Genomic DNA, 27677 nt, shown 5'->3' with positions numbered 1-27677 from the left:
CGGGACCATTTAGTTACGGCACGCGGGATCATTTAGTTACGGCATGCGGGATCTACTTCCCCGACCAGGGATCGAACCCAGGCCCCCTGGATTGGGAGCGCAGAGTCTTAGCCACCGGACCACCAGGGAAGCCCCCAAAGCCCATTTTTGAATACCTGGGGCTACAGCAAGCGCAGAGGACCGGGGTCTAGCCTTACACTAGTAGTGACCTGGCACACATACACAAATCCACTAGAGAACAACACTAACACCAAATCAAACCAACAGGTATAAGATAGCTAAGGTTTCCTAGATGAGGTGAATTGGATTTTGATTTTAAAGGAGGTGGCAGGTGTGGACTATTAGAGAGGCCGGACAAGAACAGTCCAGATCTAGGGACTGTCACGGACAAAGTATGAAAACATAAGCAAGTCCTCCTGGGTCAGGGTGTGGTAGGAGGAGGTGGGGTGGTGCTATCGTGACATCAGATAATTTCGTGATGGAGTCAAGCCACAGTGGGGAGTGATGGGATCTAAAGTTGGAAAAGCGACTCCCCGGTTCTCTCCCTGATCCCGAGACGCCTCGCTCCCGCCCAGCCCAGAGGCCCCGGGTTCCCAGGCTGACGACGCTCAGCGGCGGCTGGTTTTATTTAGCACGCTGGGTTGGACTCAGATAATTACTTAATTGATTTTGCTTAAAAATAGACTTGGCAAGGAACACCCACAGGATTTATTTTTGCTCTGGCTGCTTAATAAAGCCCTGGAACACCAAGAGAAAGGGATGATAGGGTAGCTGGGAGTCACCTGGGCCTGGACTCCCCCGGGACCCGACCAGTGGTCAAGCTGCTACGGTCCACACTGGGATGGTGGGGGGCTGTATTGTGACATCGAGTCATTTCCTGAGCACAGCGAGAGTGAGAAGGTTGATCCCTGTGTCTCTCCCAGACAAGAGCCTCCACCATGCTTGGTGGCCTGTCCGGGAGCGACAGAGTAACCCTGGGGGGCTTCTAGCTACTCTGGGGCATTTATGTGCAGATTGGTCTGCAGTGGGGGCCGGCTTCTGCCTGTGTCTAGATGTGACATGTGGAGAGGGGAATCATGGTGGAGGAAGGGGGAGTGGGGAAGGGAGAGGAAGAGAGAGGAGGAAAAAGGAGGGAAAGAAGGGGAGGGGGAGGAGGGGAGGGATTCTTCACTGGGTGGCCTGGTCTTGGTGGGTTACTCGGTGATGCCGAGATGGGATAGGTTGTACCTATCTGTACTCTCCAAATTCAAGCCTCACTTCCTCTGGGTGTTCAAGGGCTCAGGACACAAATGTCCCCTTAGTGACTTGGACCTCAGGATCTGATTTACTCTGATCCACAAGGACTCCACACTGCTCCCTTTCCTCTCTGCTCACTGGCCCCGGCTTCTCTTCAACCTCTTCTTCTGTGACTGACAGGGAGCCCAACCACCAATTATTCCGACGGCTTAGCCAATAGGGCCCAGTTGTCACTTGGGCTTCACAGCCTTCCTTGAGCAGGGATGGAGGAGGGCCTAGGTGAAGTTTGGGTATGAGAGTCAGGGAAATGGAGATGGAAGACACCTCTGTCCTCTATCCATCCCTTCGTCTGGGTGGCTCTGCCTCAGAGAATTATAGGGGTGCCTGGCGCCCCACTGATTTCTCCACTCAGGCTGGGCCTCCTAGCTTGTCTCAGCTGCAGCTGTTCCTCACGACAGAAATGCCACGGGCCTCCCGAGAGCCCAGCCCAGGACAGCCTGTAAAAGCACGCAGTGCCCGTTAGCTCCGGCTGTCCTTCCCTCTCACCCACCCCCATGGGATATCACCATGGCCGCCTAATACACATCTTTCTGTGCTCCACCCACCTCTTCTCATTTGCTTATCTGGAACAGATGGCTCAGTTCATGTTAACCCCACAAAGCAGTGAGAAAGAGTGGGCTGGCCATGACCCCCCAGATTGGCCGCTGCATGGCATGGGCCGTCAAGCATCACCTGCTCCTCGAAATCATACCACCCTGCGGTGGATTCTATACTGTCTCAGTCTGAGCCACTTGTACTCCCAACATCACTGAGAGGTATCCAGAGGCAGGGAACAGGCATTTATTTTGCATCCCCTGTAACGCTGGGAACACAGCCGGTGCCTAGTAAAAGCTCTGTGACTTAATGAGTCTATATCATTTCCCCCAGGCTGCTTCACCCTTCATTGCACAGTCTTCTCCAACTGAGACCTGGAGTTGTGGGATCACTTCAACGTGAAGAGAGCTCAGTGTCACCGCATCTTCAGAAAACCACTATTTCCTTCCTTCAAGTAGCCAAACGAAGTTTATGGAACACTGTGCTAGAGATGGAAATTTCTTGAAGCACCGTGAGGATTCTGAGCGTACTGATACTTCTCTGGATGCCACACACCCTTCACTCAATACCCACCCAGAGCCCCGAGGTCCCCCCCTCCAACCCCTTCACAATGCTGTCCATTCTGAGGAGCAGCAGATGAGCAACTGGCCCAGAGCGAGACCTCGACGGCCAGGCCGACTCTGGCCAAGGGCCGAGGGGAGGGGGCTGAAGCTGCACTTACTGCATCTGTTTCTCCAGTTGCCACCTGCTCAGAAAATCGGACCTTCACGGGATTGGATCTCAGCTTGGCCTTCTTCGCAGCACTGATGAAGGCAGATTTGGGGGACTGGAAAAAGAACAGAGAGGGCTGGTGAGTTCTCCATCCCTGGGAAAAACCTGACCTTTGCTGCATGGGACTTAAGATGTCTCCGTATGGGTACCCTTTGCCTTGCTGATCAATAAGCCAATAAATAAGTATTGATTCCCTAGTAGGTGGCAAGGCAATGTGCTAAGTGCTTCCTTAGGTGATTGGTATGTTCTGTGTAAGCTGGGCATGAATCGAATTTGAGTAAGTTGAATCCCATTATTAATGCTCTAGGCCTAGGGGAGTTTGCAAAAATTCTTTGTAATAACATGCACTGAAGTTTTATATATTTGATTTCCTTAATGTGAGATATATCTAAATGGTGGTCCTTATTACATCTGAATAGGAACATCGCAAAGGATTTACAGAAATAATCTTATTCATTTCAAAAACATGCCCTGCCCCTAGGATGGAGGCTCATAGAAAATATTATTTTAGATGTGGAAGAAAGGAGGCCTAGCCCTCCAAAAGGATTTCTCCACAATTTCTACACTATTTGGGAGTAGAGACATTAGGGATTTTACCCAGGTGTCCTGGCTTCCTAGTTCTGGGCTCTCCACTACTTTGTTCATCCAATTCTGTAAGAAATGCTCAATCAGCTAGGCCCTCCAGTTTTCGAAAACTCCCACAAATTCAGCAGGACGCATGGTTAGCAAATGCTGGAAACTAAGTCTTTCCTGGGTGGGCCGTGGATTTGAGGAAATGCAGGAGTCCTGGTGAGGGGCACCCTCATGTCTTTGGGGGCATTTATTCATCCGTGTGACAAATCTAGGGAGGGCCCACTCTGTGCCAGGCACAGTTCTAGGTGATGAGGGATCCAGCAGTGAACAAGATGGGCAAAACTCCCTGGCCTCAAGGAGCGCCCACCCTAGCAGGGACAGACAGACAGACAATAAACACAGAAATATCTCTTAGGTAGCAAATAAGGACACGAGGACAAATCGAGCAGAGTGAGGGACTACAGCAGAGACTGAGGCCGTGAGGGTGGGGAGTGGCCGGGGTGTTATTTTAGACGGGACGGTCAGGGAAGACCTCTTCCAGGAGGTGACATTTAAGCAGAGGCCTGAAGGAAGTGAGCTTGAGACTGCCATGAGGATACCTGGAGCAAGAGCCTTCCAGGAAGAAAGAACAAGAAAGTCTCTGAGGTGGGAGGAGGACTGGGGTGTGGGGGTAGCAGCCAGGAAGCCCAGCGGAACAACTGAGCGGGGAGCTGGAGAGGAGTCTGGGGGCTGGATCACGTGTCAGGAACTTTGGATTTTGCTCCACCGGAGGGTTTTGAGCAGACAGGGTCTGACTTGCATTTAAAACGGATGCCTCTGTCTGCTGTGTGGAAGATAGCACAGGAGGGTGGCAGCCAGAGGAGGGAGACCCGTTCGGAGTCTACTGCAGGAATACAGTTTAAAATATGATGGAGGCTTGGGCCAGGATGGTAATAATGGCGCTATGATCCCAAGTGAGTGGATTCTGGCTAGATTCTGAAGATAGAACCAAGATGCTATGTTGACGGATTGGTTGTGGGAGGTGAGAAAGAGGAGTCAACTGGAAGAATGGAGATGCCATTTACTGAGATGAGGAAGGGGGAAATCAGGTTTGGGGCTCCTTCAAACCGCCTCCCCTACCAGCCTTGCCATGGAGCCTGCGAGCCCTACAATCAAGCATTCCTTTGTGTTAAGGCCCTGAAGGGTCCCCACCAGCTGGGAAGGCAATACATTAAGCTATTTTCTGCCATTAACGCTGCGGTTGGAATTCATTTACTAGATCAGCCACAGGAGGGCAGGGCCCTAAGATAAAGACACACCAGAAACAAACGTCCTCGTTAGCTCTTGGGCCCTGGTCCCAGCTGTGTTCTCTTCCAGAGCCAACAAGCTCACTCCCCACAGAGGGCAGACTGCAGAAAGCCACTGAGTCCAGCAGAACGTCAGGCAGTGGGTCTCAGTGCTAGCTAGAGGGCAGAAACACCGGAGGGAGGAGCTTTAAAAAAAAAAAACCCGGGGTTTTTAAAAAATTTTTAAATTCCTGGGGATGGGGCCCAGGTATTGGTATCTTTTTAAGCTTCTGATGATTTCAAAATGCAGCTAAGGTTGGGAACCACTGAGCTAAAGGAACCTTAGACTTCTCATCCTGAGCCACAGAGACAATTTGTTGGCAGCAGACAATGTAGCACAAGGAAATCCAGGGCTGGAGATCGTTGCAGAAAGTGATTACAGTTATTGATTGTTCATGGAAGTCGAGAAATGCCTTTGTGTTGCACAGCTTGGTGCTCAAATCTTGGGTGGAGGCCGTGGGCTGAGGCAGGAGCAAAGGGAGGGGGCAAGACAGAAGGATCTGTACTTCTGTTCAGGCAGCTCTGCTTGACTCCGTCTCCACAGTAGTCACATTTCCACCGGAGGTGCCAGACACAAGGTAGGTGAACTCTGTTCTACCTGACGGCCACCCTCTCTTTTCGCTGTGATCATCTGTCATCGAATGCCCTCATGCACAGTGTGGAATGAGGCATCTCTAGAGACCTGAATGGGCCATTTTAGTCCACCCTTCATTTTTACATAAGAAACGGAGGCCAGGGAAGAGGATACGGTTTACTCAATGCATCCAAATAACTGAGTAGTGGAGCAAAAACCAGAACCCAGATTTTCTGAGTCTTGGATTAGCCATCATTCCCCACAGCGGACTGAAGCTGCAAGTCCATTCCTGGTCTTTCGTTCACTGGTCTGGTTCTACCTTGCTCCTAGTGAATGGATTTGAACAAATGAAGACCCCTAACTGGTACCCTCTCCTCTTATGTATCATGTATGGAGAGGGGACAGCCTCCTTGCTATCCTCAAGGATTATAGTCATTTCCAGTGTCTGTTGTACAGCTGTTTTCAGCTTGTTTGTGCCTCATTCCTCATTGACCCTTGTCCTGTTGGTTTCTAAGACTCCATCCTATTCTCTGTCTTCAGCCTCGATCACTGATGGTGAGTCACTCGTTGCCAGCTGGTCTCTGCTACATGTCACAGAGTCATGTCTAGCTTTATGCTTCGACACAGGTGACGCCTACCTTGCAGTGTGACTTGAGGGGCTCTCAAAGATCGCCCTGTCCCAAAGCATCTTCTAAGTGCAAATATGGGGCCTGAAGTTCTTGATACTAGAGTTGCTCACTTGAATTAAAGTATTGAGAATTGGGAAGGCCCTGGTCAACATTCAAATGTGGTACCTAGAAGGAGTAAGGAACCCACTTCAGGGGCCAGCAGACTATGGGCCTGTGTGGGCCAGCTCCTGCCCACCACATATTTTAGTAAATAAAGCTTTACTGGAACACAGCCATTCTCTTCATTTATGCATTGCCTATGGCTGCTTTTGTGCTACCACGTATGGCCTACAAAGCCTAAAGTATTTACTATATGGCCCTTTACAGAAGAAATTCACAGAGTCCTGCACTAACTCATTAGCATGCACTCACCCACTATGTCTGTCTAAAACTTACCTGATGATAAGAATCACTGGGAAATGCTCGTTAGAACACAGATTTCTAGGCCTACACCAGACTTCAAAAGTCAGAATCTCTGAGAGGGTAGTGCCCAGGAATTGTTGGAAATGTCCTAACGCACTAAGCATAGACTGAGTACCTTAAAGCTGGGACATCTGAGCTCTTGACTGACCCCATTTTTCCTCCAAGCAGCTGGGAGTCTCATTTTGCAATGGGCACCCTTTCTGGCTGAAATGAATTTTGGCCTGAAACACGGGCCTAGAATTGCTAAGTACCTCCGGGGCCATTGCAAGCCCCTTGAAGTAAATGTGAAGCCAGCGGCTCCGTGGAATAAGCAACAGGAGAGGCTGCCTCTTCCCTCAGGACTGAATTAAACAGCTGGTGATTCTTTGACCATTTTTTAATTTGGTGGCTCTATTAGTACAGATTTCAGGGTTGTGTTCACTTATACCTTGGCCAAAGACAGGTATACGGCCAAACGTTTTAGTGTATGATAGGGCTGCACTTCGATAATCGTGAAAGGATTTTAAGAACATGGAGCTCAGGTTCCTGAAGCTTTGACAGCCTCCTGATTTCCCTTTCTGCTGCCTCATTTTCTTTGACATCTGAGCCTACTTATAAGCAATTCCCATAGCAACCACTGTGGGAGCCGGAGACAATGGAGGGCCATCCTGGTGTCAGGGGCCCACTGATAAGGGACCCAGGGGTCTTTTGTTCCTGCATTCAGGACTGCCTAGAGGGGAACATGTCCTCTCCCCGGCTTCCAAGGTCCCCCACAAACCACACATAACCCTCACTCCCCATCTATCGCCTAGTTGCGTGTTCTGCCCACAGCTCCCTGGACACATGGGGCTTCTTCCCACTTCTGTGCCTACCTCATGCTATCTCTTCACCATCCCCACCCTTCAGGGCCCCCAGCATCCCTTTTGCTCAGCTAAATGCCACCTCTAAAACCCAGCTCAAATCCTACCTTGGTCCTGAACCCTTCCCCAACCTTGCCATTCCCCTCCCTGGATTTCCTGTAATACTCCTTGTGAATCCACACCACCATTGCTCATCTCCCCAACCAGGCTGTAAAAGAAGAGATGACATTTTATATTGCTGTGTCTTCCCCTAGCACCAAGCGCAGAGTAGGCACAGAATAGAAGGCAGTAGTTGATTGCTAGGGTTAATATCAAATTACTTCATCAATTCAGCAGATAGGGTTTGAGCACCTACTCTCTGCCAAGCAGTATACTGAAGAAGCTCTGTGGAAACTAATTCTTCTGCGGTGGTTCCCATTATTTTGGCTCTTTTTCTGGACAGGTGGTTCCAAGCAGAGGGGACAGAGACTCTTTGGGTACAGGCTAAGTTTTCAAAACCAGAAAACTAGGGTTTCATTTGAAGGGACTGTCTGCTTGCTTTGCCAGGGCTATTCTAGGTCACAAGCCAGTACTTTATTTTAAAATATTTATTGAGGGCATACGATGTGACAAGGTCTAAGGGTACCAAAATGAATACATATTCAGTCAATCACGGGGAATAGTTGGTCACTCAAAGATTAAAGAACACTCTTCTTAAATACATATAGACTTAATAAGTGGCTATCTATGCAGTATGGTTTGAGGGTCCCTGGGAAAGGATCCCTGTGACTGCCCAAAATACTCCCCAATGATCTGCCATGGTAACAGTCACTCCTTTAAAAGGAAAATGCCATCAGAAAGAGACTATACATTAGACCGTGTACCCTGGCTACATATCAGAATCATTTGGGGAGAGTTTTCAAAAGATCAATACCTGGGCTCCATCCCCAGAGCTTCTAATTCAATTGGTCCGAGGCTAGAGCCCAAGGATCAATATGTTTAAGAGCTTCTCAGGAGGTTCAAATGTATAACCAGTAGAGGACCACTGTATTAGACCATTATCAGCCACAGAACGTAGGAGTGGCAGGGGCCTTAAGGATTGTCTGGTTCAATGTTTCCCAAATTCTACTGAGCATCAGAATTACTTGTGGCTCTTATTAAAAGTACAGATTCTTGGGCCACAACCTGGACCTATCAGGAGATTTTCTTCTGGAGACTGTCAAGCTTGAACATGAGAGTCTGGTAAGAGGCACCCATGAGATACCAAGTGCTACCATGTTCTGTGATGTAGGAGCTGTAACAGTGAACACATGCTGGGGGTCTTCAAGAAGCTTTCACTTTAGCGCGAGAGAAGATTCTCTCGGTTGATTTCTGCTGTTCATAGTTGTGTGAGCACTGAACTAATGAATACTGAACAGTTGTTCCTGGGGGAAATGTGTGTGTGTGTGTGTGTGTGTGTGTGTGTGTGTATCTCACATAGATTATAATCTTAAATTCTAAAAACAACTCACCCTGGTAGATTCGATTTTCTTTATTTCACCAGGAGAAAATGAGGTTCTGAAGTGTTGTGACTTGCCTGAAGCTGCCCAACTGTCCCCAGAGCTGGAGCTTCCTGCACTACACTGCACTGCCCCCTACCATCTCCATCCTCGTCTTGTTTGACCTCAGCTGGGAATGCGCATTGGGAGACTCAAAATTTTCACGCTGTGCGCATGTCAGCAAATGACCAGGAAACTGCCGTGAGTATGGATTTCGGAGTCACAAATAAATTTTAGGCAGTGGACGAATTTGCAAATACGGAATCTGTGAATACGGAGGATCGACTGTACGTGTATGCAAGGCTGACATTTGGTTGGGATGCACTGGTATGGCCATACCTGTTGTAAAATATTGAGGGATTCTCTCCCACTGATTGGTAAGTAGTCAGTGCCCTAAGCTTCCTGGGTGCCACCTGACCTCTCCCCTGGGACCTCTTTATAAAAGATCAACTAAAGGGTTAACACCTGGCACAGTTAGGCGGCCTGCAAGACTATGCTCCAGTGCCCGTGGCTGGCTTACATTTTGATTGGAAGGCCCCTCCCGTACAGGTTGCTAATTGTTTTACCTATCACTCCTGTGTATATGTGCTCACCCACTTTTCAATGTTTCTAGGGTTTAGAGAGCACAAGGCCAAGAAGTAGAATGTAAGCTCTCTGAGAGTAGGAACCATGTCTGTCCTGTGCACTGCCATATTCCCAGCCTGGAAGAGCGCCTAGAATAGTAAGCATTCAGTAAATGTTTGGTGAACAAATGAATGAACTAGAAACTCTCATTGAGGTTAGTCAGGCAAAGGTGTTTGGAAGACATGAGTCTCAAGCCAGGTCTTCAAGGAAACAGCCATGTGTTAGAAGAGATGTGGACAGAAGTCTGCAGGGCAGTGAGAACTAAGAAATGTACAAAGGAGAGAAGGAAAGCAGCCTGTCCACGGCAAAGAGGCCATGGGATGGGCAGTGGGGGCATAAGAACTGGGGGACAAAGGGGTGTTGGGGGCACTGGGATGAGAGTTGGGACAGAGATACAGGGGGGTGTTAGGCTCTTCATTCTGCACCTAAGTCTGGACACTTGAGTTTAGTTTAGTTTTAGTTTAGGTTGCCGTGCTGGCTGGAAGTTGGATTTCCTTCGTTCCTCCAACAAATACTTATTGAGTGCCTATTCTATGCCAGGTGCTGTTCCAGGTGCTGGGGATACAGCAGTGAACCACAGCCTCTACCCTCATGGAGCTGACATTCTATTGAGGGAGACAGACAATAAATACCTACAAGTATAATATTTCATGGGAATGTAAAATGATACAGCCACTCTCGAAAGTAGCCTGGCAGTTTCTTAATAAATTAAACATACATCTAATATATGACTGAACAATCACACTTTTGGGCATTTGTCCCAGAGAAATGAAAACTTAATGCTCACACACAAAAAAGCCTGTACATGAATGTTTATAGCAGCTTTAACTGGGCTAGCCAAAGTCTGGAAGCAACCCCAATGTCCTTCAATGGGTGGATGACCAAACAGTGGTACATCCATACCATGGAATACTATTCAGCAATAAAAAGGAGCAAACTATTAATACAAGCAATGGCTTGGATGAATCTCAAGGGCATTGTGCTGAGTGAAAAAAGCCAACCACCAAAGGTTACATACTCTATGATTCCATTTATATAATATTCTTGAAATGATGAAATTACAGAAATGGAAAACAGACTAGTGGTTGACAGGGATTGAGGGTGGTGAGTAGGGGCACCATAAAAGGGCAACATGAGGGATCCTTTCAGTGATAGAACTGTCCAGTATCTTGACTGTGTTGATACATGAAGCCACACATGTGATAGAGTGACACTGAAACTTACGCACACATTGTACTGACATCAGTGCCCCAGTTCTGATATGGTACCGTAGGTATGTAACACGTAACCACTGGGAAAAACATGGTAAAGGATGTCACTGTACTAGCTTTGCAACTTCCTGTGAATCTACAATGATTTCAAAACAAAAAGTTAAAAAGTATAATATTTCAGCTCTGCTCGGAAAATTAAGCAGTATCAGGAGATAGTGGCAGGTAGATTCTATCTTAGAACGGATAGTCCAGGAAGGCTTCTACAAGGAAGTGACATTTGAGGAGACCTGACTAACAAAGTAACCCACAACGGGTCTCTGATCAGAGAGGTAAATTCCAACCACGCCACAAGCATCATTTTTTGGGGGAACTGGTAGCCATTTTCATGGCAGGTGATTGGGGAGTGAGGGCTGACTGCCCACTGCCCACTAGGCAACTAATCATGTGCAGTAAGGTGGGGAGGGAGGGGCCTATTGGTAACACCCACTGAGGGGTGGAGCTTGCAAGCCCTGAGACAGGAGAATTGTAATTGAGAAAGGCCTAAATACCAGGAAGCACGTGTGTGTGTGTGTGTGTGTGTGTGTGTGTGTGTGTGCGTGCGCACGCACGCGTGTGTGTGTATGTTTGTGTGTGTGGTTCACATTGACACAGAAGATGGCTGGGGGCCATGAGGAGAGGCAGTAAATGCCAGAGTTTGATTTGAACCCCGTCTTCCAGGCTCGTGAGCCCATGCCTTGCATCTATGCACTGCCCCTCGCTTTGCACAGAAATGTCATCTCTCTCTGGATAAGCTTTCCCTCCATCTGTGCCTGGGAAATCCTGCCCCATCTCTCAAGGTAGAGCTCAGGTGCAGCCTCCTCTGTGAAGTCTCCCCTGATTTCATGTCTCCCATCCCCAACAGATGTGACCTCCCCTGTGGCTATGGGATGGGGTTGGGACATAAGTGCTGGGGTGCAGGGTAGAGTTGGGGACAATGGAAAGGGACAACTAGGCTGGAGGTGGAAGGAGGGCTCTGAGTTTTGCATGCAGAAGTTTTGCACCTGGGTTTGTGAACTTGAGTTAAGATGACTATAAGGATGTGACCTAGTAATGGACACTGTGCCTTCTGATTTCAGCTTTTGAGAAGAAGGGTCTGGGGACTTTCACTTTTAATAAACAGTCCTGGTGACTATTATGATCAGGCAAGTTCAGGGAACACTGTTCTAGTCTAAATCCCTCAATTTACAGATGACGAAACAGGTTCAGAAAAGGGAACTAACTCACGCAAGGTCACATAGCCAGTTAGTGACTGAACCTGGACAAAGGTGAACCTGTTTGTCCAACTGTACCTCCCCAGCAACTTTACAGTAAATCCCCCAAAACAGTGCTGTGTCTCACATATCGTAGGCCATTTAGTACACACCTGTGTGAATGAATAAATAAGATTAGCACCCACCGTCTGCAAGGATTAAGGGAATCGGACACTGGACAGGGAAATTTTGATGGGGCACAGCAAAAAGGAGGTAGAAAATATGTCTGGAACTGGGGCAGGGGTGGGGCAGCTTAAGTGGGGCAAAGCAGAGAGCACAAGGCAGAACAGAGCACTGTGTAGCCCTTCAAAATCCTCAAGTCTGGGACATGAGCGTAGACAAGATGTTCAGAAAGTACGCTTTTAAGTTCACTCCTAAATCCTTGGCTCACAACAATGCTGGTCTTCGTCTCCCTCCTCCCCTTCTCCCATGGCTATAACTTTCCAATATGGGGATACTCTTGCCTCAGTCAGGAGGAAGGGCGGATGGCAAAGAGGCTCACTCACCTGATGAGTGTGCAGAACTGTAAGAACGATGAATTCCTTAGCGCTCCTACAGAGAGAAGAGGGAACAGGAGAGTAGTGTATCATGCACTGGGTACTCATCTAGCACAAGAAGCAACACCAGAATTCTCCCCTGGGCTGCATTCAGGCATATGGATTAGGACAGAGGGCAATCTAAATATGCGCATGGCTGCCTCGCCTGCCATCATTTGTGGCGGCTGACATACACCATACATATAGGTTCGCACAGGCGTCTGAAGATGGTATTACCATTATCTCTGGGGTTGTCATTTTTCGGTCTTTTTTAATATTCCTTCTCACATTCTCTCTGTAGAAATCCTCAAACCCTAGGAGCAATTTTATCTATAGGCTAAAAAGTTCTCAAGGAAAACTAAAGACCTGAATTATGGAACTCAAAGGGAGCACAGTCAGAGTCCTGGGAAACGTGTACCATGATTATTGGCAATCTGGTATTTAAGCAAGAGGAGAAACTGAAAGGAAAAACCCAAAGGAGGTCATTTGGTCATCATGACTCATACTCAGCAGATTTGTTTTAATTGAAGGACCAAAAAAATGAGAGCCAGGAAGCAACAGATGGAAGGCAAGACTCTCCAGATAGCAAATATTCAAAAGGATGAAGAATTTGAAACTCTTCAGACAAGAATTATGCCAATGATCCAACAAGCTGTGAGATATGAAAATTCTCTTCCAGGAATACATAATCCTTTAAAAGAACTAAAGGAATGGAAAGCGTTCGCCTTGAAGGAGCTTCCCCTCTCTTTGTTGGCCTTTTCCAAATGTTTCTGGGAACAAAGGTGTTCAGGAAGCAGAGTCAAGATGCCCTTGATTCTGGGTATTCAAGGAAGGCCAAGGCTCCCTGCTCAAGGACTTGGACCATTTCCCATATTCAATGAGGCAGAGTCCAGAGATGAATCAGCTGCAGGGTCTGGGAAGCTCCCAGGGGAAGGAAGGAGTTGTATTCCAGGGAAAACACCATGGAAAATCCTGTCTCTTGACCAGGGCAGGTGCCTAGTGTAAATCGGATTATGTGACTCCTGTGCTCCGGCCCCTGCCACGTCTCCCCATTTCATGTAGAACAAAGCCAAAGTCCTTGCAGTAGCTACGACTCTCCCCCTTCTTTACCCAACTCCACATGCTGGCTTCTCCCCTGTTCGCCAAACACACCAGACACACTCCTGCTTTAGGGCCTTTACACTGGGTTCTTCTTGCCTTCTCTAACATCCTCATTTCCTTCAAGTCTTTTTTTTTTTTTTTTTTTTTTTGGCGACGCTACGCGGCATGCAGGATCTTAGGATCAAACTTGTGCAGTGGAAGCATGGAGTCCTAACCACTGGACCGCCAGGAAAGTCCCCAAGTCTTTCTTTAAATGTCACCTCCTCACTGAGGCCGACACTGGCCGTGCTATTTAAAGTTGCACTCTGCACCCCTGTGCCCAGCATTCCTGATCTTCTTTATCCTGATCTCCTTTCTAGTCTTCAATAACATTCATCAACTTCTAGTACACTGTACAATACTTATTTATCCTGTTTATTGCTTATGGTGTGTCTCCTTCCACTAGAATGTAAACTCCAATGGGCAAGGATTTTCATCTAGCTTATTCACTGCTGTATATTCAGTGCCTAGAACAATGCCTGATGCACAGTAAACGCTCATTATAAGAAATATTTACTGAATGAATGAATGATCTGCTAGCCCCTGAGGTTATCAAATGAGTGAGCTCTGTCTTGACCCAGAAAATGCTCTGGGCTCCCTCACAAAATCAGGCTACCTTGTTCTGGGGTGCAAAGATATCCACTAGAAGCAAAGCAAAGACTTCCGAGGGGTCAGCCTGAAAGAACGCCAGCATACCCTGATGGGATTGAAAGAACTCACCCCATATTGGTGTGGTGGTGGAGTGTGAAGGGTGAAGGGTGGAGAGTGGGGGAATGCAATGGACAAACTGAACTTGGAGAAGAGACAAACTAAGGGTCATTAGGGACCAGACACATTCCAAGATATTAAGCTGGAGGGGGAGCATGTCAAGGAAGACCTGCTCTGGACTTCAGGAGGGAGCACTGCAAACCCCTCCAGAGCTAGCAAGGGGGTACCGCTCCTCTGCCTTTGAAGGGGAGGGAGGGGGTCTGGAGGCAGGTGGGCTTTGGGAGAACAAGAAAGACAAGTGGGATGGAAACACTCCAGATCAAGAAGGGTTGAGGAGATGGATGCAGAGATGGAACAGACTACACCAGGCAGAGAGGGAGAGTGGGAGAGCGGGCACAGGGTTCCATTTGAGGGGAGACAGCCCAGGTCCTCCAAACTGAGGTCAGCCCGTGGAATCTAGAGCCATCGCTTCTACCATCTCATTCCTCATCAACACGTCTATGCAAGGCGGCGGTGTGCATGTGGTGGGCATGTGGGAGTGCCTATGGTACGTGTGTGTGTGTGTGTGTGAGCAGGCATGTTTGTAGTGCATGGTGTGTGTGTGTTTGTGTGTGTGTGTATGGTGTGCATGTGGGTGTGTGTGTAGTATGTGGTATGCATGGTGTGTATGTATGTGGTGTGTGGTGGCATGGTGTGGTGTGGGGAGGTATGTAGTGGCATGGGGTGTGTGTGTGTGTGTGTGGTGCCATGTTTTGTGTCTGGGTGTGTATGGTGTGCATGTGGGTGTGTGTGGTATGTGGTATGCATGGTGTGTATGTATGTGGTATGTGGTGGCATGGTGTGTGTAGGGAGGTATGTAGTGGCATGGTGTGTGTGTGTGTGTGTGTGTGTGTGTGTGTGTGTGTGTGTGTGTGTGTGGTATGTGGCTTGGTGTGTAGAGAGGTAAAGGAGAGGAAAAGTCAATGTGATTACTCCACGGACAGAGGGTGGTGGTCCTGCTAACACCCCTTTCTCTCTCTCACCTGCCCCCATCTGGGGAGGGCACTAAGGGGTCACACACACTGTGAGCAAAATCCACAATGGCAGGTTCCCTCCTTCAACCCACTGGCCAGGGATTTGGATTTTCTTCTTGTGTGTTTTTTTGGGGGGGGATGGGAAACAGTGACTTGCTCACATTGTGCTTATCTCAGAATGTCCTTTGAATGGCTGGTTTGGTTCTCACTGCTCACTTGGTCTGTCTCATTGGTCACTCATTGTTCTCACTGGTCACTCGTTCTCATTGGTCACTCACTTGTTCTCATTGGTCACTTACTGCACAGCAAGTCGAAAACCAAAGGGTGTGGGTAAGGGGAGCAGCTGGGTGCAGGGAGGTGAGGTGAGCTATGGCAGGAGGCCGTCCAGTGATGTGGGCGGGGGTGCCTGCTCACATCACTGGACGAGGCTAAGCCAGAGTGTGTGAGGGCCCTTGGGCCCCAGATGTCCTGGGTAGCCAGGAACCCTGGCTCGGGCTGCCCTCCCTGGGAGGGCTCCTCTCTCAGGGCCAGGGAGAGCTGTGGCAGCCACAGCTACGCCACTGGTGGGAGGGGAGGGCCGTACTCAGCTCCGGCCAAGGCCCTATTACCTGATGAGCTCTATGAACCTCTCCCTGGGGGCTTCGCTCACGTCCTCCTCATTAATAGCCACAATCTGGTCACCAGCCAGGAGCTTGTCCTCAGAGGGGCCTCCTGCAGAGGAGAGGAGACAGGCGTGAGGGCTGGGAAAGCGCAGGCCTGGGTGGGAGGGGGTTGCCACTGCCTGAGGGAGCGGGAGCTGACGTGGGTGCAGGCGACGCTGCGGGCCGAGTGGTGCCAGTGGCAGGGCCGCTGTTTGCGCCCCGGGCCACTGCTGCCTGTGGCGGATGGAGGGCAGAGGACTGGAGAAAGAGAGGAGCGGCCCTCCTTTGGCTGGGAGTGGTGTGGCGGCAAAGGCCTGGTGCTCAGACGACGTTCATGAGTGCTTCCTGGCTCGGGTCCAGAGAGGAGCACAAACTTCCGTTTCACCAGGAGGGATCTGCTTGGGCACAGAGAATGGCTTCCAGACTACTGGAGGGGCTACAGGTGATGGGAGGGGGCGAGGAATCTTCTTACTTGAACAATATCCAAACTCACTGGTCTGGAAGGATGTAGGCACTCACTTGCCTGGAGACAGGGGGATGGACTAAAAGATCTGAAGGGTTTATTTTCTTTCACCTCTGAGACATGCTACTCTCCAAGAAATGAGGGGAACAAGGCATAGACCCTAAATCACGGGCACTTGGAAATTTCCTTTCCCTCCTTCCCATCTCTACTGTCGAGGTTTAGAAAGCAGACCTGCCTGAGGGCCTTACCTTCCTGGTTGGGGTGAAGGGTGGGTTTGAGGGGTGCCCCGGGCTATGCTGCTTCTGGTGTTTAGCAAAGACCTTCTTGGAGGAAAGCTTTTTAGAGATTCAGGGAGAATGAGAAGTTGGACCCAGCTTAACTCAAACCTGAAAGAGATGTTTAACGACATGCCTCTCTCAAACCAGCCTGGACGCTTATTGGGATCCACTCAAAAGGGCCAGATCCCAACTATTCCTCTCTCTACAAAGAAGTGTGCTGTGCAAATTCCACAAACATGAACAATAACAAGGCCACTGTGTCACTTGAGCACAGCTCAGTGGCTCTGGAGAGTGAGGCCTGCGTGCTAAGCGGATTCACCACTCCAACTGCAATGGCCCTCAACCCACTCGGCCCAGTCTCCCGACAGCACAGTGACTTCAGAAGTGGGCAGCATGGTGGTGAAGAGTCCACTCTTTGCAGCCAGCCAGCCAGGCCCAGACTCTAACCTCATTATCTGCAATTCACTAGTTGTGGATGAAACATTTAACCTCTCTGAATCTTTCTTTCTTCATCTGTGAAATGGAAAAATAACATCATAAGAATGTTGGGAGGAGAAATGGGATGATGAATGTATAGCACTTAAAACAGCTGATTGATGTTGGTAAGAATTCAATAAATGGTAGTTATCATATCCTCCAAGGGACAATTCCTTCAACTCATTTCATTCCTCCTATCTACTTCTGCCAATTATGCCAATCTTGTAGGTAGAGGCCACTCTACCTATTCCCTCCCTCCCTTCTTTCCTTCCTCCCTTCCTTCCATCCATCCATCCCTCCTTCCTTCCTTTTAATGGAGGAGGTCCTCATGGAACTCAATCTCCATCACAAGCCTTGGCTCTCTGATGGCAGTAGTAAGCTCAGTTTACTACTATTTTCACGGAATGGTTTGTTGGCTTGTTCAACCATAACTGTTCCTCTATAGGATGCGTCTTATCTTTTCTTGCGCTCTCAAAAACAAGTTCTCTGCAATCAGCCTGCCAGCCCTGTGGCCTCCTGTGGTCTCCCCTGTGGCTTTCCTTCTCTCCACTTCTCCAACCCCTTATTCTACATTCTCATACCACCTGCAGCAACCCTATGAATTCTGTCTCCTCTGAAGTTAAAGCAGGGGCTCCTGGTGGTCTGTTACTAAGTTTTATCTGGGTCCCTCTTTCCCAGGACAAATTTGATTTCTGATCAGAGAGACTCAAAAACCTTTCGCCAAACTGCATGACTGACTCGGGAGCCTTAGGTCAGCCGTGAACTCTTGTACTGAATTGTTTTTTTACTTTATGCCCTCTAGTTGAAGAGCGAGCTTACAAAAATCTTTTTCTTTTCCTTGGAGGATTGCAAAATTCATCAAATTTCTGCTAGACCAGTTTGTACTCTGGCTGCTCCTCTTGACTGAGCGAGAAACTGTTGTAAACATCTAAAGCCTCAGGCCCAGCAAGTCAGGAATAGAGCTCCTTTCCGTCTGTCTTTTCTGTCAATGCCTAGCAAGATTCAGAACAAAACAGTGCTCAGGCCCTTTCCTATTTCATTCATGACAGCAGGCTTTTACAGTTCCGGTGGGGTTCTCACCTGGTCCACCCCGCATGGTCCCATTCAAGCCCTGCTCCCCCCGCATGGCATCACACAGGCTTAAGTGCAAATCCTAGCTCTGCTGCTTCCTAGCAGAGTGACCCTGGACAAGCCATTTCTCTTCGTCTATGCCTCAGTTTTCTCATTTGTAAAATAGGAATGGTATTACTTACCTTGTGGGCGCAGCTGTGAGGACTGAACAAGATGATGTAAAGCACACAGTAGTACCTACATCAATGGTAGGTGTTGTAATGCCACTGTGGCATTCGGAGATTTCACTCTCCTCTCCCACCTATGGTCTATATCCTGACTCCAGTCTTTAATGGATGACCTATTTCATGAACGTGTACTAGTCTCCAGAGCCTGATGGTTAGATTCTTGGGGACAGAAACTCTGTCTTGTATTTCCCTATAACCTTGCTGGGCTTAGAGTAGGCGATCAATACATATTTGTTGAATCGAATTGGATGAGTATTCCTCATCCAAGGCAGTATGGCTCTTCTATGAAGGTTCTGTGCAAAGGGAAGTTTTATTAAGACCCAGACCCTACTAAACCATCAACTACAGCCTCTGTCTAGAGCCCCAGCAGCCTCGGTGGTGTGTGTGGCTAAGTCTTAGAAGCCCAGCTCCCTCACACAGCTACTGGTTGGCAAGTCTTCACCCACTCTTCATGAGTTCCTCGGCAACACAGTATACTCGGGTGCTCTGCTCTTTGGGGCGATGTGTGGGTGTTGGGGGGTAGGAGCCAGGGCCACGGGGACACTCTGAGGGACACCTACCTGGCCTCACAGATCGCACCACCACAGGCCTCTCACTGCCGGCCACGAAGCCAAAGCCATATATAGGGTCCCGGTGAATGGTCACTTGTCGCAGCGTCTCTGCTGGCAGCTGCTCACATTCCATATCATTTGCGCTCTCTTCCTGTATCACATGACTGAGGGGAAGGGGAAGATGGGAGCAAAACAAGACGCAAAGGCAACTAAGCCTCAGAAGCAGCTGGGAGGGACGCCGACAAGGGTGCTGGCCACGGCACCAGGGAGTTCACGCACATCGCTTCCTACCTCCTCTGGCACCAGCAGAGGGGATGACTGCCTCATATTTCAGACTGGAGAAAGAAGAGTCTAGAAAGGAGAAGTCACTTGTCTACAGGGCCAGGGCCAACAGAGGAAATTGGTGTCATGGAGCCTGACATTAGAGTCAGTCCTAAAAAGGACTAACAGCTGGTTAGTTCAAAAGGTTATCACCCATTGAACTGGCTATTAACTCCCTAAGAGAAACCAGAACCTTGAGGGAAGGGACCACAAAACAGGCAAGGAAGTGGGGAAGGAATGTGAAGTCATTTCAGAATGTGGAGCACCTCCATGAAGTCCTTGTGTAATTTTAAACTTTCATGTCCCTTAGGTTATATATAAAAATAAACTATTGAGATGCCATATGTAAACAAACGGGCTCATGTGCAGGACCAGCACCTACACAACCGTGCATAACGCCAGCTTATTTCAGTTAATGGGATAGCTGGAGAGCGGCTCCCGTGGGCAAGAAGGAGAGCTGCCTCCTGTGGCTGCCGGAAGACCCGAACCCAGACGAGCTGGGAGAAGAGAAATCATTGTCTCAGTACTCGGGAGAGATTATAGATAGCACTCCTGACGCTGACAGCGCAACTTACTGAAGCTTAGGTATTACACTAGGACTTTATAGAGGGTATACAGTAAGGGCCAGGGTGAAGCATCCTGCAGGCAAGGATGGGTCTGAGCTCACTATTTGAATGAAGAGCCCTAAGGGGTGAGGGCGTGGGGGACCCTGGGCTTTGTGAAGGCACTGTGTGCAGGGACAAGGGAAGAGGCAAAAGGGGGGGAATCAATGGCCGGCAGGCAGGATAGGGCAGGTGGAGGTAGAAGAGAGCGGACCACAGCCAAGAGGCCCAGAGCCTCAGCCCCCTGAATTGGCCTACTAAAAGGGACTGAGTTTCCTAGCCTAGGTGTGTGTATTCTCAAAAATTAAGGTTCCAGGCAGTGCCCTTCTGAACAAGATACAGAGGGCCAGAAGCTAATTAATCAAACTAAGGTTTGGAAAAGAAGTGGGGGGTTCTGACACTATGAGAGTGATTGTTGACTAGCGAAGAATACCAAATTCCTCGGGAGCAAATGGTTGTAAGCAATTAGGTTGTTTATCAGGACACAGATTCGGTAGGTTTAGAGTAATCGTATAAAAGAGAAATTCAGAGTCCCGGGCTTGTCTCTCTCACAGAAGAGCTCAGGCAGGAAGACGGACTGTGGCTGATTTGAATCCAACCACATCAACTCTGGCTGCACTCATGCTGGCTTGGGCTCTGTCTGGTGCCCCTGAGGGAGGTGGAAGGAGCTGCTAAGATGAGGTCAAGCCTGCTGAAGATGAATTCAGAAACTGCCTCCTTCCCTCTCATGCTGGTAAGACAAATGGTCACTCTTCAACAGAAAGTCACTTGGAAGCTGGAACTTGGCTGGCCGGTGTTCTGGATAGGGACCCTCCCAGGACAGGGGCTCAGTGAGGGTGGCCTCAGGCTGGCACCTCTCTCATTTCTGCTCCTGGTGGCAGGCAGGCACTTGGCCTTGAAGGGAGCCAGAGAACATCTTCCTGTAGCCGCTATCTTGCCTCATCCCTACAGCTGCTTCCCAAACGAGCCCTTTGCCTCCTGTCATCCGACCTCATCTCACTGGCACTAAAGGGGCCTCCTCTTGGAATGACACCAGCTCACTTCCGCCATGGGCACCAGCCAGGGCAACCTGGACGGTGAGAGCCTGTCGGGCTGCACAGCCTGGGGCATGGGGAGCAGGGACACTGCAAAGAAGATCCAGGCACCCGTGGGAGCGCTTGATACCCTGTCCTGCATATGCAGGGCCCCCTGGCCACTGCAGCCTCGGTTTTGCTGCCTTTTTCTTTTTCCAAAGCTGGGGACATGCCAGTCTCCACTGGGCCTTGAGGCACCACCAATCCTCATGAAAACAGACACTCCTGGTGCCAGGGGACCCAACAAGCTAAGAGCCTTTTGTGACCCAAGTGTTCTGCTTTCCTGTTTTGACTATGTTAATCCATCAACAAGTATTTATCGAGGGCCTACTCACACAGTTGGAGCTTTGGGGGGGCCCAAGAAGTTACAGATCTCTGCCTTCAAAGATCTCCCAGTCTAGCAGGGGGTGCGGGGGAGGAGGGGGCAGGTCAGAGAGACAAGTGTACACTGAACAAGAGAATTAGAGCGGTAACTGAGAATAGTATATGAAGTCCATGATTAAGGCCCAAATTGCGTGTTCAGAGAAGGGGGTGGAGGACCAGAGAGGGCTCCCAGGAGGAGACGGGAGCCGTGCTGGATGGCCAGGAAAGGGCAGTGATGGGAAGAGTGACAAGAGGCTAAGCTCTGTGTGTGGGTGGCCCCCATCTCCCCACAAGGGACCCGGCTATTTCTCCCACAGTCACAGGCATGTCTGCAGGTGCGACCGGAGCACATTCGTCCCCGGCTTGTCCCTAACAGAGCTGGACTACTTGTCCCTAATTAGATCCTCCCCCAATTCTGCAAGCAGCCATTTTTTCCCACCGTCTGGGCCTTCCCTGCATCTGTGGTCAGGGAAGAAGTACCTCCTTTAACTGACCAGAAGGCCATTTTGCAATGCAAATGGAAGCTGTCCCTGCCCTCCTGGGGTTTGCATCTTTCAGTGTCTGCGGCTCAGTCCCTCTGAAATTTGCTAAGTGCCTAGAGACTTGGGAGTGACACTGAAGTCAAGCGGTGACGGGTGACGGGAGCTCAGCTGTCCACGGGTCACGTGACTGCCATCCTGGGGGAAATACGCACTTTGAAAGATGCTTGGCTTCTGGCTTCTGGTCCCTTCAGACAGGGCAACCCTGAACAAAATTATGAAGCAGCCAAAGCTTATGGTCCTCTCTCCCTACGCTCTGCCCAGCTTTGTTTCCGGGATCTGCTATTCTCTTCTGTTTGCCCCAAAGCACGCAGTGCCTTCAATCTGTCCCTTTCCTACCCAAGGCCCCCAAAGGTGTCCCTTCACCCTGCGCCAGGCTTGCCCTCTCTAGTCAGTGACCCGGGTAAAGGTCTAGCCTTTTACCTTCTGCCAAATGATAACAACACTTTATAGCCATGTGTTTTTTTTCATTTTTACACCCATTACCTCATCAGAAAAAAGGTGCTTTCACATCCATTATCGCCTCACAGTCGCTAACTGTCCTGCCAAATAGGCTAGGTCTCTGCTCCTCCTCCAGCTCAGACTCCAAGGTGGAGGCCAATGAGGGCCTCAGCTAGAGCCAAATTTCTTGGACAGGGCCCACAATCCCAGCACCCACACCCACACCCACTCAGGGTCCTGGACCCTCTGGCTATTCAGTCGCCATCGCAGGGTTGGCCCAAACCTGCAGTCAAAGCTCTCCACATCCTGGCTGAGTCTGGCCGGCCGGCCCACATCTTAATTCATCTGTCTCTGATCCCACTCACTCAGTGTCGTTGGGAGAATGCAATGACATCACGGTTACAGAAACACTTTGGAAGGCTAAATGTATCACGTAAATGTAGAGGTGGCAATGTAACTGGTAGCATCATTCAGGGTGGCTGGAGGGGCAGAGGATGGGAGCTGAAGATAAACTTCACCCGCTTCCTACAATCCAGGCCCTTCCCCCATCAACTCCTTGCCTCTAAGTGGCAGCCCCATGATATGCTCTGCCCCCTCGTTTTCCAGGGAACTGTCCCAACGATTAGACGACCTGCCTCCCTGTGGACACCCTGACTCCAGTTCCTCTCAGGGCTAACTTCATCTCCCCATCACTGTCCAAAGAGGGACTGGTGGCTGGAGCTCATGCTGACAACTGTTGCCAGGCAGGATGTGACTGAAGGACAGGTGAACTGAGAAGAAGATGGATGGATTCTCAGCTGCTGCTCTCTCCCCTGCACTTTTCGGCAGGAAGCTGTTACATTTCTAACAGCTCAACTCCCAGGCATCAGCTTTTAGTTCCTCATCCCTCCTTGCCTTTGGCTCCTTTTTCTTTACATTTGGTTGGCTCCTTGGGGAGTCTTGTCACTCCCCTTGCAACTGGCAGGCTATGGAGCCACATGGGGCCAATTAGCTCTCTGATTCCAATCACAGGAGTCTGACTCTCCTGGAAGATCCAGAGATCCCAAATGGCAGCTGGGACCCCAGGAGATGCCATATTCTCCTTGTGGAAGGGATGGGAGCTCCTTCCCTGGGACTGTGAGGGAGCTTCTCTGGGTGTCCCCTTATTAGGACCTTGAACACTAACCCTTCTTCTGCTAAAGGAGCCCTCACTTGGGCTCCTTACTCTAGCAGGGCAGCTCAGCCTTGAGTGTGTATATGCACCACCTGGGGGTATTGCTAGAATAATTCTGATGCAGTAGGTCTGGAGTTAGGTCTAAGTTCCTAGCAACTTCCAGGGTGGTGCCCAGGCTGCTTGTTCATGGACCACACTTTACAATGCTATTCTCAGACGATGAGAGGGCCACAATTACGTGGGAAGGATGAGGTGCTTTCATTCTGTTGGATTATAGCATTGAAGTTAAAACACAAATGCTGAGAGGGTAGACAGCAGAAGCAAAAAGAACTACAATCCTGCAGCCTGTGGAACGAAAACCACATTCACAAAAAGATAGACAAAATTAAAAGGCAGAGGACTATGTACCAGATGAAGGAACAAGATAAAACCCAAAATAACAACTAAATGAAGTGGAGATAGGCAACCTTCCAGAAAAAGAATTCACAATAATGATAGTGAAGATGATCGAGGACCTCGGAAAAAGAATGGAGGCAAAGATCGAGAAAATGCAAGAAATGTTTAACAAAGACCTAGAAGAATTAAAGAACACACAAACAGAGATGAACAATACAATAACTGAAATGAAAACTACACTAGAAGGAATCAATAGCAGAATAACTGAGGCAGAAGAACGGATAAGTGACCTGGAAAACAGAATGGGGGAAATCACTGCCGTGGAACAGAATAAAGAAAAAAGAATGAAAAGAAATGAAGACAGCTTAAGAGACCTCTGGGACAACATTAAGCTCGCATTATAGGCGTCCCGGAAGGAGAAGAGAGAGAGAAAGGACCAGAGAAAATATTTGAAGAGATTATAGTTGAAAACTTCCCTAACATGGGAAAGGAAATAGCCACCCAAGTCCAGGAAGCACAGAGAGTTCCAGGCAGGATAAACCCAAGGAGAAACACACCAAGACACATAATAATCAAATTGACAAAAATTAAAGACAAAGAAAAATTACGAAAAGCAACAAGGGGAAAATGACAAATAACATAAAAGGGAACTCCCATAAGGTTAACAGCTGATTTCTCAGCAGAAACTCTACAAGTCAGAAGGGAGTGGCACGATATATTTAAAGTGATGAAAGGGAAGAACCTACAACCAAGATTACTCTACACGGCAAGGATCTCATTCAGATTCGACAGAGAAATCAAAAGCTTTACAAACAAGCAAAAGCTAAGAGAATTCAGCACCATCAAACCACCCCTACAACAAATGCTAAAGGAACTTCTCTAAGTGGGAAACACAATAGAAGAAAAGGACCTACAAAAACAAACCCAAAACAATTAAGAAAATGGTAATAGGGACATACATATTGATAATTACCTTAAATGTGAAAGGATTAAACACTCCAACCAAAAGACACAGACTGGCTGAATGGATACAAAAACAAGACCCATATATATGCTGTCTACAAGAGACCCACTTCAGACCTAGGGACACATACAGACTGAAAGTGAGGGGATGGAAAAAGATATGCCATGCAAATGGAAATCAAAAGAAAGCTGGAGTAGCAATCCTCATATCAGATAAAATAGACTTTAAAATAAAGAATGTTACAAGAGACAAGGAAAGACACTATGTAATGATCAAGGGATTGATCCAAGAAGAAGAAGATATAACATTTATAAATATATATGCACCCAACATAGGAGCACCTCAATACACAAGGCAACAGCTAACAGCTATAAAAGAGGAAATCTACAGTAACACAGTAATAGTGGGGGACTTTAACACCTCACTTACACCAATGGACACATCATCCAGAGAGAAAATTAATAAGGAAACACAAGCTTTAAATGACACAATAGATCAGATAGATTTAATTGATATTTATAGGACATTCCATCCGAAAACAGCAGATTACACTTTCTTCTCAAGTGCACATGGAACATTCTCCAGGATAGATCACATCTGGGTCACAAATCAAGCCTCGGTAAATTTAAGAAAATTGAAATCATAGCAAGCATCTTTTCTGACCACAATACTATGAGATTAGAAATTACAGGGGAAAAAAACCCGTAAAAACACAAACACATGGAGGCTAAACAATACGTTACTACATAACCAAGAGATCACTGAAGAAATCAAAGAGGAAATCAAAAAATACCTAGAAGCAAATGACAATGAAACCACGACGACCCAAACTCTATGGGATGCAGCAAAAGCAGTTCTAAGAGGGAAGTTTCTAGCAATACAATCCCACCTCAAGAAACAAGAAACATCTCAAACAATCTAACCTTACACCTAAAGGAAAAAGAGAAAGAAGAACAAACAAAACCCAAAGTTAGTAGAAGGAAAGAAATCATAAAGATCAGAGCAGAAATAAATGAAATAGAAACAGAAAACAATAGCAAAGACCAATAAAACGAAAAGCTGGGTCTTTGAGAAGATAAACAAAATTGATAAACCTTTAGCCAGATTCATCAAGAAAAAGAGGGAGAGTACTCAAATCAATAAAATTAGAAATGAAAAAGGAGAAGTTACAACAGACACCGCAGAAATACAAAGCATTCTAAGAGACTACTACAAACAACTCTATGCCAATAAAACGGAGAACCTGGAAGAAATGGACAAATTCTTAGAAAGGTATAACCTTCCAAGACTGAACCAGGAAGAAATAGAAAATATGAACAGACCAGTAACAAGTAATGAAATTGAAACTGTGATTAAAAATCTTCCAACAGCAACAACAACAAAAAATCTTCCAACAAACAAAAGTCCAGGACCAGATGGCTTCACAGGTGAATTCTATCAAACATTTGGAGACGACCTAACACCCATCCTTCTCAAACTCTTCCAAAAAATTGCAGAGGAAGGAATACTCCCAAACTCATTGTACGAGGCCACCATCACCCTGATACCAAAACCAGGCAAAGATACTACAAAAAAAGAAAATTACAGACCAATATCACTGCTTAATATAGATGCAACAATCCTCAGCAAAATACTAGCAAACAGAATCCAACAGCACATTAAAAGGATCAGACACCATGATCAAGTGGGATTGATCCCAGGGACGCAAGGGTTCTTCAATATACGCAAATCAATCAATGTGATACACCATATTAACAAATTGAAGACTAAAAACCATATGATCATCTCAATAGATGCAGAAAAAGCTTTTGACAAAATTCAACACCCATTTCTGATAAAAACTCTTCAGAAAGTGGGCATAGAGGGAACCTCCCTCAACATAATAAAGCCCATATACGACAAACCTAAAGCAAACATCATTCTCAATGGTGATAAACTGAAAGCACTTCCTCTAAGCTCAGGAACAAGACAAGGATGTCCACTCGTGCCACTATTATTCAACATAGTTTTGGAAGTCCTAGCCACGGCAACCAGAGAAGAAAAAGAAATAAAAGGAATACAAATTGGAAAAGAAGAAGTAAAACTGTCACTGTTTGCAGATGACATGATACTATACATAGAGAATCCTAAAGATGCCACCAGAAAACTACTAGAGCTAATCAATGAATTTGGTAAAGTTGCAGGATACAAAATTAATGCACAGAAATCTCTTGCATTCCTATACACTAACAACGAAAGATCAGAAAGAGAAATTAAGGAAACAATCCCATTCACCACTGCAACAAAAAGAATAAAATATCTAGGAATAAACCTACCTAAGGAAGTAAAAGACCTGTACTCAGAAAACTATAAGACACTGATGAAAGAAATCAAAGATGACACAAACAGATGGAGAGATATACCATGTTCTTGGATTGGAAGAATCAATATTGTGAAAACGACTATACTACCCAAAGCAATCTACAGATTCATTGCAATCCCTATCAAATTACCAAGGGCATTTTTTATAGAACTAGAACAAAAATCTTAAAATTTGTGTGGAGACACAAAAGACCCCGTATAGCCAAAGCAATCTTGAGGGGAAAAACACGGAGCTGGAGGAATCAGACTCTCTGACTTCAGACTATACTACAAAGCTACAGTAATCAAGACAATATGGTACTGGCACAAAAACAGAAATATAGATCAATGGAACAGGATAGAAAGCTCAGAGATAAACCCACGCACCTATGGTCAACTAATCTATGACAAAGGAGGCAAGGATATACAATGGAGAAAAGACAGTCTCTTCCATAAGTGGTGCTGGGAAAACTGGACAGCTACATGTAAAAGAATGAAATTAGAACGCTCCCTAACACCATACACAAAAATAAACTCAAAATGGATTCGAGACCCAAATGTAAGACCGGGCACTATAAAAGTCTTAGAGGAAAACATAGGCAGAACACTCTATGACATAAATCAGAGCAAGATCCTTTTTTGACCCACCTCCTAGAGTAAGGGAAAGAAAAACAAAAATAAACAAATGGAACCTAATGAAACTTAAAACTTTTGCACAGCAAAGGAAACTATAAAC

The 27677-nt window shown here is 47.6% G+C and overlaps 1 protein-coding gene across 1 annotated transcript in view; it reads right to left on the bottom strand.

Annotated features, from left to right (window-relative positions):
* The window catches only part of FRMPD3 (FERM and PDZ domain containing 3), a 56023-nt gene extending 37117 nt beyond the window's left edge, over positions 1 to 18906 (bottom strand). The window contains exons 1-4 of the mRNA XM_068534053.1: positions 18759 to 18906; positions 15650 to 15752; positions 12151 to 12196; positions 2552 to 2656 (exon numbers count right to left, since the gene is read on the bottom strand). Of these exons, the coding sequence (XP_068390154.1) occupies positions 2552 to 2656; positions 12151 to 12196; positions 15650 to 15752; positions 18759 to 18882 (378 nt within the window). The 5' untranslated portion in view covers positions 18883 to 18906. The remainder of the gene's footprint in view (positions 1 to 2551; positions 2657 to 12150; positions 12197 to 15649; positions 15753 to 18758) is intronic.
* Positions 18907 to 27677: the final 8771 nt, after the last annotated feature.

This window comes from Eschrichtius robustus, chromosome X, assembly GCF_028021215.1.
Source record: "Eschrichtius robustus isolate mEscRob2 chromosome X, mEscRob2.pri, whole genome shotgun sequence".
NCBI lineage: Eukaryota > Metazoa > Chordata > Mammalia > Artiodactyla > Eschrichtiidae > Eschrichtius > Eschrichtius robustus.
The sequence above is the reverse complement of the archived record's forward strand: the minus strand, read 5'-3'. Positions and strand labels throughout refer to the sequence as shown.